At 43.2% G+C, this 17,947-nt stretch overlaps 1 protein-coding gene across 7 annotated transcripts in view; it reads right to left on the bottom strand.

The window, feature by feature from the left end:
* Positions 1–2,071: 2,071 nt before the first annotated feature.
* Positions 2,072–17,947, bottom strand: part of LOC109376597 (cytochrome P450 2G1) — a 32,409-nt gene continuing 16,533 nt past the window's right edge. For 6 of the 7 annotated variants that reach the window (XM_019632646.1, XM_019632643.1, XM_019632644.1 and 3 more), the window contains 8 exons: positions 10,309–10,471; positions 8,853–9,002; positions 7,517–7,677; positions 7,090–7,266; positions 6,168–6,309; positions 4,501–4,688; positions 4,246–4,387; positions 2,072–3,354 (listed from right to left, as the gene is read on the bottom strand). In XM_019632646.1, the coding sequence (XP_019488191.1) occupies positions 3,173–3,354; positions 4,246–4,387; positions 4,501–4,688; positions 6,168–6,309; positions 7,090–7,266; positions 7,517–7,677; positions 8,853–9,002; positions 10,309–10,435 (1,269 nt within the window). In that variant the 5' untranslated portion in view covers positions 10,436–10,471 and the 3' untranslated portion in view covers positions 2,072–3,172. Of the gene's footprint in view, positions 3,355–4,245; positions 4,388–4,500; positions 4,689–6,167; positions 6,310–7,089; positions 7,267–7,516; positions 7,678–8,852; positions 9,003–10,308; positions 10,472–11,301; positions 11,482–17,947 lie in introns of those variants that run through there. The other variant, XM_019632642.1, reaches the window with a different exon arrangement.

The following is a 17,947-nucleotide window of genomic DNA, read 5'->3' as shown; positions in this document are numbered from 1 at the left end:
AGGGCTGTGGTTCGGATCCCACATTGAGGGCCAGTGACGCTTGCCCTCTGCAGCTAAGATGATGAACAACAGCTCGACCTGGAGCTGGGCTGCTGTGAGTCGCCGGCGACAGCGTAGGCTACAGTGGGGCTGCAGTGGGCTGCCGTGAGCTACGTGAGTGGCTGGCAGCCAGCGTGAGCGGCCGGCAGCCGGTGTGAGCTCCCGGGAGCTGCTGTGAGCGGCCGACCAATGACAGGTGACTGATTGCCTCACTCGGGAAGAGCATAATGATAATACCAACATGGGCCAGTGAAGCAACGTCCTCCACAACTAGACTGAAGAACCAAAACAGCAATTTGTCTACCTGTCTGTTCCCCTTCCCTGATTCCCCAACAGTGTTCCCCTCTGCCCAATTCCCCAATTAAAAAAAAAAAAAGAAGAACTTGCCGTTCAGTTGCAAGGAGTGCAGTGAGCTGACAGTCTCCAGCTACAACACCTTCAGAATCTACCTTAGCTTGGAACAGAGTCCATGCTCTTCCAAGAAAGCTCCAGCCAGTAGCTGAGGACAGCTGTGGTCAAGGGCATGACCATTTCTTGCCCAACATGAGACATCTCTAACAGCAGTCTTCATTTCAGAGGTACCTACGAGTATTAGATAAATCGCAACTCTGCAGGGAGGTCTGAGTCTTTCCCTACCCAATTCTACTCCTCTTTACTTTAATGGGTGTCAAATCTGCATTTTGGTCTGAAGACTTTTCCTGACCCATTCTGCTTCCTTCCTCTTTTGTCTTTCACACATATTACTTTCCAATAAAATGATGCACTCCGAACACCATCTAAGCCTCTGCTTCTCAGAGGACTCAATTCACGTAATGAGCATCATGGCATTTACATTCTAAGTCTCAAAACTCACTTCCAATTTTGCAAAGTCCCCTATTGTGTGACTCTTCATCAAAGGAAAGTCTTTGCCTCTCGCCATGGAAGCTGAAGGGACCATTAAATCTTGGTCACCATACCCTGAACCCAAAGGCTTTAACATCTGATAGTGGCTTGACTAATTGGATCATCCTGTCTGAAACTATGAATCTTACGTGAGAAAGTGACAACAAAAACACAGATACAACCACAAAGTTGTCTGCAGCAGGGGCAATGGGTCAAGAGTTCCATAGCAGTGGTGTTTAGTGTCCCAGGGGTGGGCATGTGTGTGGTAATACAGCTGCAGCCCTTAGCTGATGGTACTAGATATTATCTTTGCAGTCATTCTCCTGGCAAAGCTTCTTTATTTTTCCTACTCATATTCTTCACCTGATTTCCCACTGATTTTGTGAGCTAGCCATTCTCCTTCCAGTAGCCAGCAGCCTTTTCTGCTTAAAATAGCCAAAGCTATTTTGTGTTGATTAAAAACAGGAACCCTGACTGTTATGGGACTTAAGGGTCTCTGGGGGCTTCGGGTTGAGAAAGAAGTAGTAAAAGATGAGCTGTTATCCCTGGAGTGATGCCTGAACCCCTCTTTCTTTCATATCCTACGTCTAAAAATTAGCAAACCCTGCAATCTCAGCATCACAATAGATTCCATATTCATCAACTTCTTCCCACCTCCACTGTGTTCTGCTGTGTCTGAGCCACCATTGTCATTGTAGTAGCCTTCTAATTGGTCCTTGCTTTTGTCTTACCCCTTCCTTCAATTTTTTCATCATACAAAAGCTAGAGTGAGCCACTTAGAACATGTCAATACATGTCACCTTATGCTCACCAGCCCCCCAAATTCCTCCATCTCACTCAGGTCTCCATGGAGGCTCATAAGGCCCCAATCAATCTGGCTCTTTAACTCTCTACCCTCATCTCATTGTTCATACTCTCTCCCTTCTTCCTCCACTTCAGCCCATGTGTCTTCTGTGGATTCATGTACACATGCAGCCTTCTGTCTTAGACTCTGCTCTTTTTGTTGTTTTTGGGTTTTTTTTTAAGCTGAGCCATCCTGCCACCTGTTGGCAGCTCAGCGGCTGCTTAGCTCGGGCCGGAAATCGAACTGCTGTTGCTCAGAGCTCAAACTCTTGAGCGAGCTCTTAACCAACTGAGCCACTCGGCCGGCCCTAGACTCTGCTCTTTTTAATTGTTCTTCCAGGAACACTCCCTCCCAGATATCTCCATGGCTTGCTCCTCATTGCCTTGTGAAACCACCCATGACCACTGATTTAAAACACCAACCCTGGAATTCCTTATCCTACTTCCCTACTTTACTTTCCTAACATAGTATGTCATTTGTTTATTTATTATGTTTATTCTTCATTGTCTACCTTCCACACTACAATGTAAGCTCTATGAGGGCAAGAATCTTGTCCCTTTTATTCACTGATGGATCCCATGCACCTGAAGAGTGTGTCGGCACGTGTTGGGTATTTGATAAATATTGGTTAAATAAAATGAATTATGGGGGAAAGCTTTCATCAGCTGAGCAAGTTGATGGAGTTTAGAAATGGAATAATAGAACTATGGGTGATTTAACTACTCTTTAAAATGAACTGGAGAGTATTTGGAGTTGGAAGTTCTAAGAACAACCAGGGAACCAGGTTTAGGAAAGGAGATGATGAGGAGGGAGAGGTAATGAGCCAGCAAGACGGTTGAGGCTGGGGTATTACAACACAAGGGTGGCCCAACAAGTAGGAAATCTCTGGTGGTGATCTGGCAGAAAAGATACTTAATAACAAGAAAGTAAAAAAGACCATTTTGAGTTGTTTGCAGTGCCCTACTGACGTCACACACACAATACACAATAAACTTGCTATACTCAGTAGTCTTGAATTCCTTGTTACCTTTGTGTGTGGGGGGGTGGATATAAGGATCAAGGAGAAAAGATTGTGACCCATATTTTGGTCATTATGAGGGCAAAGATAAAGGAACACCATAAAGACATGGAATCTACAACAAGAATTTGGTACAGACAGAAACCTAGCCAAAGGTGATCAAGTATATGAAAAATATGCAGGCTTTGGCTGAAATCTTGGACAGGGTGTTGCTTTTCTACTGGATGGAGAAGATATGCAGCTCTATATTTTCAGGTGACCCTTGCTGACCTGTGACCCCCATGACAGTAGTAACAGTGCCTTCTCTTAGGGCTGTTGTGAGAATTTAGGGAGATTAGGGTGGGTGACCCTGTCCATTTGGGCAGAGCTCTGTCCTCCCACGGGGGCGCTCAGCGGGCCACAAGGCAGAGCTCATAGGTCGGGGGGATGTTGCCAAAGCCTGAGACTTTGGGCGTGATATCGATGTCAGCAGGTGGCACCAGCGGGCGTAGAGAGAAGTTCTGAAGGATGGAGGTCAAGTACAGGAAGAGCTCCATGCGGGCCATGGCCTCGCCCAGGCAGATGCGCTTTCCTGTGAGCACAGGGGAGGGCAGGAAGGCAACTTACACTTGCGCTGCGATGGAGGAGTGGGGAGCCTTCTGACCCCCATCACCCCTCTGAGCCTCAGCTAACTTCCTCAGCCTCTCTGGGGTCATGATACTACCCACTTTATAGGGTTGTTATAAAGACTCAGTGGGTTCCTATCGTTAGTGCTCAACTAGGATACGCCACCCAACACGTGGCAACTACTTCTGTGATGGCTCTGATTCCATCAGATTCCAAGATGGAATGGTTGTAAAGGACCCTCCAATTTGAAGATTCTGATTATTTCAATTTCTCAAAGGTTTATAAAACCCCTAATTGGTGCCAGATACTGGTGAGAGGGAAAGAAATGAAAGCTCACACTTAAGTAGTGCTTATGTCAGTCACCGTTCTAATGGCTTCATGAGATTAATCTCCATTATGCAGACAGGGAACTGAAGTAACTTCCCCATGGCCACACCATTTGTAAGTGGTAGAGTGGGAGCCTCTTTTCTAACCACTGGTCACTTTTATAGTACAATGGTGGAGGTGAGTAGTTCAGACTGCATAGTCCAGACAGAGACCATATGGCTAGAAAAACCTAAAATGGTTTCTGTTGGGTTGTCAGAAAAGGCATGATGCATTTTTGCAATGAAAAACATAGAAAAAATACATCATGACTTTTCCGACAACCCAATATTTGGTCCTCAGTAGGGAAAGTTTGTGCTGTTACTTTTCTTAGTACCATAGTTAATGGTTCTAATAGTCTATGATTCTGGGGTTCTAGGATTCTATAAAATAGCACTCAACTTCCTATTCAGACCTGAACATCAACTACCGATCAATGGCTGGGTGACATATCAAACATGTTCCTGGGGGAACTCAGAGCATAGAAACCTACCAGAAGAAAAAGGCACAAAGGCTTCATTCTTTTTGAAGCGGCCAGACTCATCCAAGAAGTGTTGGGGGTAGAAGGCATCTGGGTAGCGGAAGTATTTTGGGTCTTTGAGGACTGAGCCAAGCAGGGGAAACACATCGGTGCCCTGGGGTGAGAATGGAGGTAGTTAAGAGAAATCAGTGTTGGAGTATGGGGTAAGGAACCAGGGGGAGCGAGGGGTGCGGTGGAGGGAAAAGGGGTGACAAGTGTGTACTCCACCTTGGGTAGAAAGTAGCCTCGGAAATGAGTGTCTCGGATGACGTTATGGGGGACACCCATGGGCACGATATCTGTCAGTCTCTGTATCTCGTGGATCACGGCATCTGTGTAGGGCATCTTGACTCGGTCATCCACACTTGGGATCCGGTGTGGTCCTATCACCTGGTCAATCTCTTCATGGATCTTGACTGGAAGGGGTCAGAAAATACAGCAGACAAGGACACAGGAAGTGTTTCTAGAGGCCAGGGTTGGGCCATGGGCTTGTATCTTCACAACCTGTGGACCCTGAGGGAGCAGGCCATGTGTGTTTGGGTTGCCTCTTTAACACCTGACACATTGGTGGGGTTAAAAACTACTCATCAGACTATAGAGGAGGCATGCAGCCTGGATCCTTGGCTAGTTGGGACATTTGGTCTTTATCTTGAAAGCACCAAGGAAGCATGGAAAGCTGATGAGCAGGGCAGTGTCCTGGTCCCAGCTGGGCTTTCACACACAGAGTTTTGGCAGGATAGGAAAGAGGCTCAATAGGCAACTAGGACAGGATTGAAACAAATGACAATTATGTGACAGTGATTAAGAACGCTGTTGATACAGTTAACCCCTGTCTGCACTTCCTGGTTGAGTGACCTTGGGGCAAATGACTTTACCTTCTGAGCCTCTGTCTCTTCATCTTCAAAATAGATGTGACAGTCTAACAAGCTCATAGAGTTGTAAAATTTACATAAAATTCAACATGCAAGTAACTAGGACAGTGCCTGGCACATAGAAAGTGTCCATTACATGTCTGATTACTTAGATTAGTAAAAGACAACTTGGATAATGGAGGAGAGACTAGAAGAGTTTGAGTGGAAACAACTTAGTCTCCCCCATCACCTGTACAAGGAAAACTTTATTGTCTTCTTTTGAACTGCATTAGAAGGAAGAAAAATGGATATTTTCTTTAAATAAGTAATGAGCTCCTCATTACTGGAATTATCCAACTGGACCAGATTGCAATTTATTGGAGATGGATTCTGTTTGATTCAGGCACTGTAGTCAGCTCAATAATGGCCATTAAAGTTATCCATCTTCTAATTCCTGGCACCTGTGAATGTGACTTTATATGACAAAGGGACTTTGCAGATATCATTAAATTAAAGATATTGAGAAAGGGAGATTATCCAGAATTACCCAGGTTGGCTCTAAATATAACCAGAAATGTCTGTATAAGATGAAAGGAGTAGGGTCAGAGTCAGGGAAGGAGGTGTGACAATGCAAACCATAGATATTTGAAGATCTATGTTGCTGGTTTTGGAGATTTAGGGAAGATCATGAGCCCAGCAATGAATGGAATACAGCTCCAAAAGGAGGAAAAGACCGGTAGTCATTCTACCTTGGTTCAACCCAGTGAAAGCCTATTTGAACTTCTGAACTCCAGAACTACACGATAATAGATTTATGTTGTTTTAAGCTACTAGGTTCCTAGTAGTTGACAATAGCAGCCATAGTAAACTAATAAAGCACCAAGTACAAGATTAAATTAAATGGCCTTCCAAGCCATAGATTCTCTTTCCTGATATTCTAGAGTGTGAAGAGTCTAAGCCGTAGGGTCCAAAGGTTCCAAGGTTATGCCTTCTTTCCTGCTGGGAGTGGGAGTCACCAGGTAAGCAGCTCAGGTGGACACTCACCTTCCACCTCAGGATGTTTCATCAGGAGCAGCAATCCATAGCGCAGGGTGGAGCTCACAGTCTCAGTGCCAGCAAAGAAGAGGTTGAGAGTGGTGAGGACCAAGTTCTTGAGGTTGAATTCCGTGTGGGGATTATTTTTATCCTGAAAATGAGTGGAATAAGAAATAGAGTCACGCTTTTCTGTCTTTATCTTGTTTTCTTCTTTTGTATATGGCAGGTCTTTGTCAAAACACCTCAGATGGATAAACCAAGTGGATTTCTGGGAGAGGGAACAGCCAGGGGAAAGGTCCTGAGGCAGGGAGTGTGCCTGGTGTGTTAGAGGAACAGCAAAGAGGAGGCTAGTGTGGTTGAAGTGGAGTGAACAATATGGACAGTGGGGAGAGAAGAAAGTAGTATTGCCTTGTCAGGTTTGAAAGTTCTAGAACATAGGGCACATAATTTTAAACTTTCAAGTGCTGCTGTTCTCTATTAAATATATATATATATATTTCTAAAATTTTAAGAATCTATATACAGAAGTATTAAGCTTCTAAATTTCTACATCTCTGAGACTTTAAACTTTTAAGTTTAAAGTTTAATCTCTTAAGTTTAAAGACTAAATGTCTAAGCCTCTCGAATTCTAAAACTCTAAGACTCAGTCTACTTTTCTACAGTTATAAGTCTATGGCAGTTGTAATCATACATGATTTAAAAAGATAAAAATTTAAGTTTCCATGTTCTTAAAAACTTTAGATTCAAAGTTTATTTTAAAAGTATAAGCGTTTATACCTTTATAGTGTTTGTATCTCATCTATAAATAAAAGTACACCATGTGAAAAAAAATGCTTGCTTTGTTTTTTGGCTTTAATATGTTTACAAATGAGTTGCAGGTGTTAGGGATTGAGGAGCTGAGAATAAAGGGATGGGGGAGAGGAAGAGGTACCTGGTGCATCTTGATAAGGAAACAGTCAATAAAGTCCCGAGGGTTCTGTGGGTCAAGGGATGCTTCATTGATCTTGACCCGAGAGGCAATGAAGTCCTTGAGCTCTTCTACCAAGTAATAGATGCGATTGTGTCTTCCTGGCAAATATTGCATGACACCAGAATACATGTCATATAGCTGTGGGGTATAGGCAAGGGGGAATTTGTCAGCAATGGGCACCTGGGACCAGCATGGGCTGAGTCTGGAGTCAGATAGCTGGGCTCAACAGCCCACACTGAGTCTGAGAGCTAGGTGAGTCCATTTACTTTTTGGAGACTTGGGGCATATTGATACTTGCCTCCCAGGGCTTTGGGGAGGATTAAGTAAGATAGGCAAGGGCTTAGTTAACTGAAATTGGGGGATGGGCAGAGAGGTGGCTGGTCGTCACCTGTGCCCAGGGTGTGCTCATCTCAGTGAAACTCTCATTGATCATCTGCAGAAGCTTCAGGAACTGCTTGTCCTCATAGTCAAAGCGGCTTCCAAAGACGACAGAACTGATGACATTGGAGACAGTGCGGCTCAGGAAGAAAGTGGGTTCGATGGGAGTACCTGGGTGATGAAAATTGTGTTGGAGGCAGTAATTGGGAGCACGGGACGTGGAATCATTCAGTCGTGGATATGAGTCCTGGTTCCATTGCCTAATAGCATGTGTTAATTGTTTCATTCTTGTGTTTTGAATCTAGATTTCCCAATATGCAAATTGGTTTAGTAACACTTCACTGGTTCATGAAGATTCAATATAATTATTTATGTAAAATGCTTAACGCAGTCCCTGCCATGTAGTAAACACTAAAGAAATGCTGGTGGAGCTGAATCACTACTTTTTGGTATTAGTATTTAATTGTGTTTATGCTGGAGTGTCACAGATTTGGGAAAGAAGTCATAGTAAGGGATACATTATATAAAAAAAAAGGATGGCTGGATTCTGTGTGTCTCTATCAATGATTTCATTTGACCCATTAAGAAAATCCTTCCCTTGGCCTCCAGTGCGCCATCTATAGAACAGGATGCTTGTCAGGTCAGTGGGTTTGGAGACAATTTCTCCAGAACAATGCCCATATTCACAAATATACAATTTTGCAAATAGTTTCTGGGGGTACACGGACATCCAAAGCATTTATGCAGATTATTTAGCATCCATAGAGACCAGGTGAGGAATCTCTGTTTTAGAGAAATTATCTCTATTTCTGTCTCTTATCTATTCATCTCCATTTTTCTCAGCCTCTGAATCTTTTTTCTATAGACCCCAGTGGTTCCAGATCTTATTTTTCCATGGGGATCAGATTCCTTAAACTATGTAATGAAATCGGTATAGAATTTCAGATTTGCAAGATGAAAAAGTTCTAAAGCTCTTTTTGATTTTCAGAACAATGTAAGTATACTTAACCCTACTGAAAAGTACACTTAGGAATGGTTAGGATGGTAACATTTTATGTTATGTGGTTTTTACACAGTTGTATGTGGGTATGTTTGATCCTGTCACCAGAAAAAGGCACAAACTCACATATTGTGAAACCACTGATTAAATTTGCTAGACAAGTGGTCTCTAAGGGTCCTTTATGTTAACTTTTAATATGGAAGCTGGCTGGAAATGTCAGTAAATCCTTAATCTTTTCATCCTCTTCCATTTCAGAGCTTTCTCCCATTAAGGTCTATCACGTCATTACTGAGTTCTCTACAAGCTCCCAGTAACTTTGTAGCCCTCCCTCTTGAGACCCTCATACCCTTGGTCTTCTGAAATTCCTCTAGTAGGAAGCTGGCCTCCTCCTGGATCCTCTCCTCAATGCTCCGCTTTCCCATTCCGAAGTCGCGAAGGATGGTCAGGGAGAAGCGTCGAAGAATCCTCCATCTTTCTCCATTAGCCAGGGCTACACCTGCCAGAATCTCAGTGTCATGCTTCTGCCTCCCTCCCTCCCCTTCTTGTGTCCCACTCTGTGCTAGACAAGGATGAGCACAGATTATTAAAGCTCTAGACTCTGCTCTCAGGGTTGCCCCTCCCAACCTCCCAGGCTTGACAGGGAGACTAAGGTTCCCTACGGGACCCTCAGAAACAGTTCAGGACTAAAGTGGAGGAAAGGGAATTGGGCTAGGAATGATTGGGGGAGATGAAGAAGAGTTTCTTACAAGACAAAGATCTGGAGTTGGATAAATAACTGGATGGGTGCATAGAAATGTGGAAGGAAGTATAGCTAAAATGTCATTTACAGTACCCTGGAGTCAGAAGACTATATGTTTTATACCTATACTACTTGGATTCTTTAGTTATACACATACACGTACACAGAAGTTCATACCTGTACATCAACATACCTACACAAAAGGAGTTACCATGTAGTAAGAAACATTTAGAAATTACATTCATTGGCGAATGAACGTATAGAAATTTAATGAAGTGATTTTGCTGGATTAATGAATGGAAGGAAGATTTTATGACTCTCAGTCATGATGAGTGGATGAAAGACTTAATGGATGAGTGAAGGGTTAATGGGTGAATGATTTGAGATGGATAGAAAAATGCTTGGAAGGATGTATGTATGGAATGATTAATAGATAAATGAATGATGCAAGGGTTAATGAATGGATGGATGGAATGATGGATAGACAAGTAAATGGAAAGTTTATTGATAGATGTATAGATAAGTTAGACAGAGAGATATTTGTATTGAAAGTCTAATTAACAAATGGGTTTTTTTGGTGGATGAATGAAACAATGGAAAAATGAATGGATGGAAGGTATGGAAAGAATAGTGTGAGGCTGTGTGGAATTGAAGTGTGTGGGCAGTTAGAGATGGATGTATGTGTAACACTAGAAAAGTATCTACATAAATCGAAGAGGCAGAGACCTATGGGTTGGGTGTATGTGTATGTATAGGAAAATAAGTAAGATTGGCTATGAAGGCTTCAATGGGTACACAGGGTCACTCATCCATTAAAAATAAGAACAGAAGTAATGCAGTAGATACTCTAGAGTCAGATGGTTTGGGTTGAAAATAAAATGGTTCCACCACTTACTGGGTGATATTACCTAACCTTTCTCACCTTCAGCTTCCTCATTTATAAAATTACTAAGACATTAATAGGTCTCTCAAAAGAGTAATGCAGTAATTCATGTAGAGTAATGAAGGACCTGGGACATAGGAAGTACATTATAATCATTTTGTTTTCATTGTCGTTACTTACCATGACCTTGGAAGTTTCGCTCTATTGAAGCCAATTCTCCACGGCCACTGAACTCATCCGCTCGGTCTACCAGGGCCTCCTTCACTGCTTCATGTCCACATAAAATAACTACTGGCCGGGGACCCATGTACACGGTAAAGACTGAGCCGTATTTCTCCCTGAGCTGGGAGTGAAGGAAGACATAAGAGGAGGGAGCTGATTGCAGCACCAAGTATCAGTCAAAGATTTAGGGCAGCGGTTCTCAACCTGTGGGTCGCGATCCCTTTGGGGGTCGAATGACCCTTTCACAGGGGTCACCTAAGACCATCGGAAAACAAAAATATATTTACATTACGATTCATAACAGTAGCAAAATGACAGTTATAGAGTAGCAACGAAAATAATTTTATGGTTGGGGGTCACCACAACATGAGGAACTGTATTAAGGGGTCACGGCATTAGGAAGGTTGAGAACCGCTGTTTTAGGAGATGAAGATTTTAAGGGGATATGAATGTGGGAATAACATAAAGGTGAGTCTTGGGCTTGGCAGGACTATTGAGACAAAGGCACAGATGTGTTGCCTTTTGTTATCCTGGGTGAGACCCACCCCCCCAAACATCTCCACAAGCCTCAGTTTCCTCCTGTGAAATGATGGACCAGGATGAGATGAACTCCAAGGCCCATGCTTCTCTCTCTGAAATGTTCAGTTTCTAGAATCCTAAGATTTCATGATACTGAGCCTCAAAGTTCTACGATAACCAGACTGCAAGAGTTCTTGTGTTTAAGGATATTGGGCACTGTGATTCCAAAGTCCTGAGCCTGTGGGAGTCTTAAGTTCTAATGTGCTGAGAATCTATGTTTCCAAGAGTTTAAGATGCTGAAATTTCAGAATGTTAAAGTTCATAAAGTCTGTGTTTCCAAGAGTCTGTGTTTTAAAAGTTAGAAGGTTATACAAGTATCTGTTAATAAAAGTAGTTGCTTTCAGCTCTAAGAGAAGAGGTAGACAGACTCACCTTCATAAAAGACAGAAAGGTGGCATCTGTACGGACTTGTAACAGGTTCCCCAGGAAGGGTATCGGTGTGGGACCTGGGGGCAGCTTTCCCCTCTTGTTGATTTGCTTCCAGGCAATGAGGATGAGCAGACAAGACAAGCAGAGTGCTAGAAAGATGGTGAAGGCCCCTCCCAGCTCCATGGTACTGGGTCGAGGTGTTGTGTCCAGGGCATCAGATCCTGCCTAAATATGTTCTGGGAAATCAGCTGTGAAGAAATCTGAATACCCTGGGTATTCAAGTTTTCCGGGTATGGATACCGCCAGAGAAAAGATTACTTTGTCTGGGGGTGGTTATATAATTTATAATCTCCAGGTGGATTAAATTCACCCAGGGAAATCCACTGGGGCCATTCCCCTTTCTTCACATTTCAAGTCCCTCAGTTCTTCTCCCTCAGCTCAGCCCCTAGTTCAACATGTCTTGTAGAGAGTGGGAAGCAGCAGAACATCATTTTTAGGCTATTGCACTTGGAATTAAACAATCTGGGTTTAAATTTCAGCTGCATATTTTTTTCACTGGATAAGTTACTTAACCCTCGTGGCCTTAGTTTCCCCATCTGTCAAATAGAATAACCATACTGTTTTAGAAATTCTTTGCCAGAGCTTAATTAGTCAGTTAAAAAAAAATAAAAGCAGTGAGATGAAGATTTAGAATAACAAGAGAAATAACTCAATTGAAAGGGTTTTGTTTGACACGTTCTCGTTTCTACTCACAGTGATATTAAATAGTAAAAATCAAAGATTACTTGTGTTGATTTATTAGAACTTTGCTGGTATGTGTTGTGTTTTGTTGTGTGTGTGTGTGTGTGCCCATGCACATTCATTTTCAAAGTCTAAGATGTAGAGACCATCTCTGAGCCCCAATCTCTACAGGAGAAAACCACTTCAGAGGCTTGGTGACTGTTTTCTGAATAATCTAAAAGAATGGTTTGCAACCCTTTTTGTACCAAACATTTGTAAATCTTCTTTACTGCCCTGAAACCAAATTCCTGAGCATTATATCCTTCCTATACAATATGATTAAACAAAACCCAGTGTCTTTTTCACGTGTCTGGATTCTAAGACTTGGAAATTGAATCTCTTAGGGAACTCACAGGCTTTGGAATAAGGCTTGGCTGACTGGGCTGAGGCGTCCTGTGTTTGGAGGTGATGGGAATTTTGGGAAATCTGAACAACTTATAGAGCATCACCTTCTGGATCTTGGGTTTCCGACCAGGATGTCTCTCGTGGAGTAAGAGTCAGCTCTAGGCTGCCTCTTTTGACTCTCCCAGTTGTTGTCTCTCCCTTCCACTCTGACCTCCAGCCCAACACACACACACACACACACACACACACACACACACACACGCACACACACACCCCATTCAGGATGAGTATTTTAATTATCCATGATGGTGGTGGTTGTGAGTCTGATCTTACCATTTGGATAGGAAAGGAGAGAGAAAATATCTTTAGAACAGAAGCTGTCACCTTCCCACTCTAGGCAGGAAGCCAAAAATGGAGGCACAATAATCTGTTGTTTCCACAGTTTTTGTGTGTCAATGTAATTTGATGCCATCATCTATGTACTTACTAGGAAATTTCCCAGGTACTTCCACCTTCCCCCAATTTTTTTTTTAAAGATTTTTTTTAATTGGGGAATTGGGGGAGAGAACAGCATTGGGGAATAGGGTAAGGGGAACAAACAAGTTGCTGTCCTTTTCAGTCTAGTTGTGGAGGATGTCGCTTCACTGGCCCACGTTGGTATTATCATTGTGCTCTTCCTGGGTGAGGCAGTTGCTTGCCAGCCATTGGACAGCCACTCACAGTGGCTCACAGCAGCTCATGAAAGCTCACGCCAGCTGTCAGCCAGCCCCACTGGAGTCTATGCTGTTGCTGGTGACTCACGGCAGCCCAGCTCCAGGCCAAGCTGTAGAGGGCGCAGTTTCACTGGCCCTCATGTGGGATCTGAACTGGGTGGGGCCTTGCTGCTCAGAGCTGGCTCTCCCAAGCCAACTCTTAACGAATGCCGCCGCTTGGCCAGCCCTCCCCCAACTTCTTTTTTTTTAAGGATTTTTTTTATTGGGGAATTGGGGGAGGAGAACAGAGTTGGGGAATTGGGGGAAGGGGAACAAACAAGTTGCTGTCTTTTTGTTCTTCAGTCTAGTTATGGAGGACGTTGCTTCACTGGCCCATGTTGTATTATCATTGCACTCTTCCCAGGTGAGGCAAATCGGTAGCTAACTTCTGGACGGCCGCTCACGGCAGCTCTTGGCAGCTCACACCGGCTGCCAGATGCTCACACTGGCTGCCGGCCACACACGGTAGCTTATGGCAGCCCACTGCAGCAGGGGCTGCAGCCTACACCATCACTGGTGACTCATGGCAGCCCAGCTCCAGGTTGAACTGTTGTTCACCATCTTAGCTGTAGAGGGCAGTGTCACTGGCCCTCATGTGGGATCCGAACTGGGGCCCTGCTGCTCAGAGCTGGTGTCCCAAGTCAGCTCTTAACCAACGTGCTACTTGGCCGGCCCCCCAACTTCTTTTTTATAGCTCCTCTCGTTATGAAGCTCCAGCTTGGTGTTCCAGCCTAGAACCACATCATACCACAGCTTGAAGAGGCCTTAGAAATATTTTTAGCTCAGAGTTTCTCAAAAGGTAAGAAATGCATAATTTGATCCAATCTGAGCATGGAGTGTAGATTATCAGTTATGAGGTATTCCAAGATTTCTTGGAGAAAGGATGTATGTATAGAGTTGGATATTACCAGTGGTGATAATAAATACTTAACAACAGGTACAGCACAGACAGACACAGGGTGGAGATGGAGCAGAGTCTGGGAGGCCTTTTTTAGCTGCTGAATAGTGGGGAGATTGGTGAGGGGTGGTCCTGGACAAGTGTCTGAGTTAGATATTTACCAACCCCTGTCAAAGGATGCCCCTAACAAGTGGTAGGACCACACCAACATGTATGTACTGAATTCTAATCCTAGGCATTACCCTCCAGAAGTTCCCTTCTCCCCTTGGTAGGGGTCTCACCAGAGCTTGATGTAGGACTAGTTGGTGAGGGTCAGTGGTTTGGTGGAGTTTGTGCATGAGCCGATTATTAAATGTTCAGGAATTACGTGAACTGGTTGTGAAACAGTCGTAATTAAATTACATTAACTTAAAATTGAATATATTATATTTTTGAAAGAAGGAAATAAATACTTAAAGCTCATCACATCCTCATTATTTTACCGCTAGCTATGCTCTTGAAGTTATTTATTTCTATTTGTACTCAATGGTGAAAATATGATATGATGCTGTGGTTCTGCTCATCTCTTCCCAACTCCATGTTCAGTGATATCAGACTGGTCGGTTGTTTGCAATTGACTGTGCTGGGTGTACACAAAAAATATGTGCTACATCCATACACTGGGATACTATTCTGCTATTTAAAGAAACAAGTTTTTGATTCATGCAAAAACATGAATCTTAAATTCATTTAACTAAGTGAAAGAAGCCAGACCTCAAAGACATGATTGCATTTATATATCATTCTGGAAAAAGCAAAATGATAGGAATGGGAAAATGATTAGTGGTTGCTGAAAATTAGGGGATGATAGAATGGTTGACTACAAAGAAGATGTATGTGAAAATTTTTAGGGTGACGGAAATGTTCTGTAGGATCCTGTGCTGGTGGTTACATGACTTTATGTATTTGTCAAAACTCATAGAACTAACTGTAAATCACAGAAAATGAACTTTAAGTATGCTAACCAAAACCAAAACAAAACACAAAAACACATCAACCAGGATGTCAGGGGATCCCAGAATGATAGGCTGTGACAAATAAATCTAACTGCATTACACATTCAGTATGATGTGACCACACTGAAGGGGGTGATGGAAAAGTAATTAACCTAAGTAACTTTGGAAAACAGTTTGGACTGAAAACTGTAATGCTAAAGATAAACTCTACACTGTACATTAACATTGTAAATTGGTTTCTCATGGGGATACTGGTTAAAAATTCTGAAACTATTTTCCATGTATACTGGGGTTGAACAAATAAGTAAATGGATAATGGATGGTGGAAGCCAAATATCTCGTTGTTGGAGAGTAAAGTTACATACATACAAGCAAAAAGAAAAAGAAAAAGAAGGGATGCTAGAATGAACCCAGTGGTATAGGATTAAGGGCAGAGACATCAGTATGAGCTTAAGTTTACATGGGAACTTAAGGAGACAGATTCTCATGTGAACAATCAATCATGAGTGCAGAGAACCCTGTCTCCCCAAGTTCCTTCTGCCTCAATTGCCATCCCAGATTGGGTTGAGTGAAAATCAGAAATGCTGAATGCAGTTCCTAAGCATTGAGCATTATGTCAGGGATTTTTCATGCAGCTGGGCTAAGAGCACAGCAACTTACTGTGACTGAGAATAAAGTCACTTCACTTGTCTCAGCCTGAATTACTTCAGACATAAAACAGAGATTATAATACCTTTTTCAGGGTGGTTGCAAGGATTAAATGAGTTAAACACAAAAAGTACCTATGCAATCAATAAGTGGGATTAACTATTATTCTTTTTGAGCGTCAGCTGCTGAAAGACATACACATAAGTGAGGCGTCCGTTCTGGCTCCATCTATACCATTGATTCATTCAGTGACAATGAGCGAGTACCTTTTCTTCAGGATCTCAGTTTTCCCACCTGTAAAATGGTAATTTGGGACTAGATTGGTGGTTCTTACCAGTTTTTTGAGGGATTATGAACCCTTGTGAAAATCTGATAAGATCTTTAGATCTTCCTCAATAGGAAAATGCATGTATGCATACAGTTTTGCATGAAATCTCAGGAGGTTCCAAGACCACCCCACCAAGCCCACACATGACTTCCTATTGTAGAGACACTTGTGTATTTTCTCTTTTTTCATCTTTATCTAGCTTTATCTTTGTGTCGCTGAACCTCTAATGATTCATAAACGGATTTTGTCCCTTCATACTTGGGAATCTGATCAAAGTCATCGGCTTTATCCCTAGAAAAATAAACATTTGTACTCCGTAATGGAGACCAGCAATTGTCTCAGCACTGTGCTAAGTACTTTCACACTTTCATGGGACCATCATGTCTTTGTATGTCATTTCCATTTTACATTTGATTTGTCTGAGGCTACTGGGCTCTCAAGGGACAGAGCTGGAATTAGTCTGCCCATCCAGGAACTATTTGCCACCAATAACTTGCCCAGGGCTCCTCTTCTTGGGCTGCATTGTTGGGGGGAAGGCCTATGGATGGGACTCCTGCTCTGTATCAGGGCGAGGGTAAGAAGTACCGAAAACATGTGAGTGGGCTAAGGAGATCCCTGGGTTGAAGTGTGGGTGTTGGAAAGATGAGCTGCTTAATATCTTTCTCTGGTGAGCTGGGCATTGACTTACAGAATTTTCAAGATCACCATGGTGACCAAGAATCCCCAGGAAGGGAGTAGATAGTAAAGCACTTTCTCCCTTGTTGAAGCCCAAAACTAGTGGGCTGGGGAGGAGGCCAGCATCCCTTTTCTGTCCTCAGAGGTCTCAATTTTGTCTTTCAGAAAATGGATGTCCTAAACCTCAGCCACCTGAATTGGTGGTTTCCCCACAATTTCCATTAACACCTTGATTCTGTTGCTTTGCTCCTTTTCTAGGGACTGGGGGAGAGCCCCAGTGCCTGCCTGTCTCCCCTGGGAAGCGCTCTCTGACTGCAGCTTGCCTTCTCACTTAAGCCCCCCACTCCTTCCAGTCCTGCACTATTTATTCTCTGACAGTCTTCAGGTGAGGGAGCCTGTCATCTGAGCTCTTCACCCAATCCAGGAAGACTAGAACTGGGAGAGGCCTTTATGAGGCCAGGGAGTTGGAATGAGGAAAAAAGAGAGGGCTCAGAAGAGTGAGAAGGAAGAAAATGTTCCTCCCTGGCCTCCTCCTCGCCCCTCACCCACCTCTCCATTTACAACAATTGTATAATCACCCTCCTCCTGCCCTGTATTCACAACAGTTATGTAATGAGCTCCCTCTTACCCCCTCCTGAGGGCAGTAAGAGAAGGGGAAATAGCTGGGCAAAGAGCATGTGTAAGTAAGAAGGGTGCAAGAGAAAGTGATTTCAGGGTGACAGAAAGCAAGAGAAGGAAAGTGGCAGTGGGCAGAGACAGAGAGTGAAAGTGCCAGGGAGAGACAAAAAGAGAAAGAGACAAAGTGGCAGAGAGAGATGAAAAGAGTGATGTTATCATGGGAGGGAGGGAATATTTAACTGGGACCCAAAGAAACAGGGAGAAGGAATTAGAGAAAGACACAAGACACAAGAGAGGGAGACAGAGACAGAGATGGAGAGAGATGCAGCAGAGACAAGAGGAGATAGAGCTAAATAAAGAGAGACATCCACTCAGAGATGTGTAGATGGAGAAAAACTGCGAGAGACATGGAAAAACCCAGAGAAGCAGGAAATAGAGGTTCAGAAGAGAGTTAGCAAAATACAAAGAGAATGAGATAGAAGGTCAGAGGGAGGAGCAAAGAGATTAAAAAAAAAAAAAAGCAGAAACAGTCCAATGAAGGAGACAGAAACATGCCTGAGGCAGACACAGAGGTGGTAGCAAAGAGGAGGAAGTGATCCAAAGGGGTGGG

The sequence above is a fragment of the Hipposideros armiger genome, unplaced genomic scaffold (genome assembly GCF_001890085.2).
Source record: "Hipposideros armiger isolate ML-2016 unplaced genomic scaffold, ASM189008v1 scaffold_1155, whole genome shotgun sequence".
NCBI classification, from domain to species: Eukaryota; Metazoa; Chordata; class Mammalia; order Chiroptera; family Hipposideridae; genus Hipposideros; species Hipposideros armiger.
Note: the sequence above shows the minus strand (reverse complement) of the source record. Positions and strands in the feature narration are given on the sequence as shown.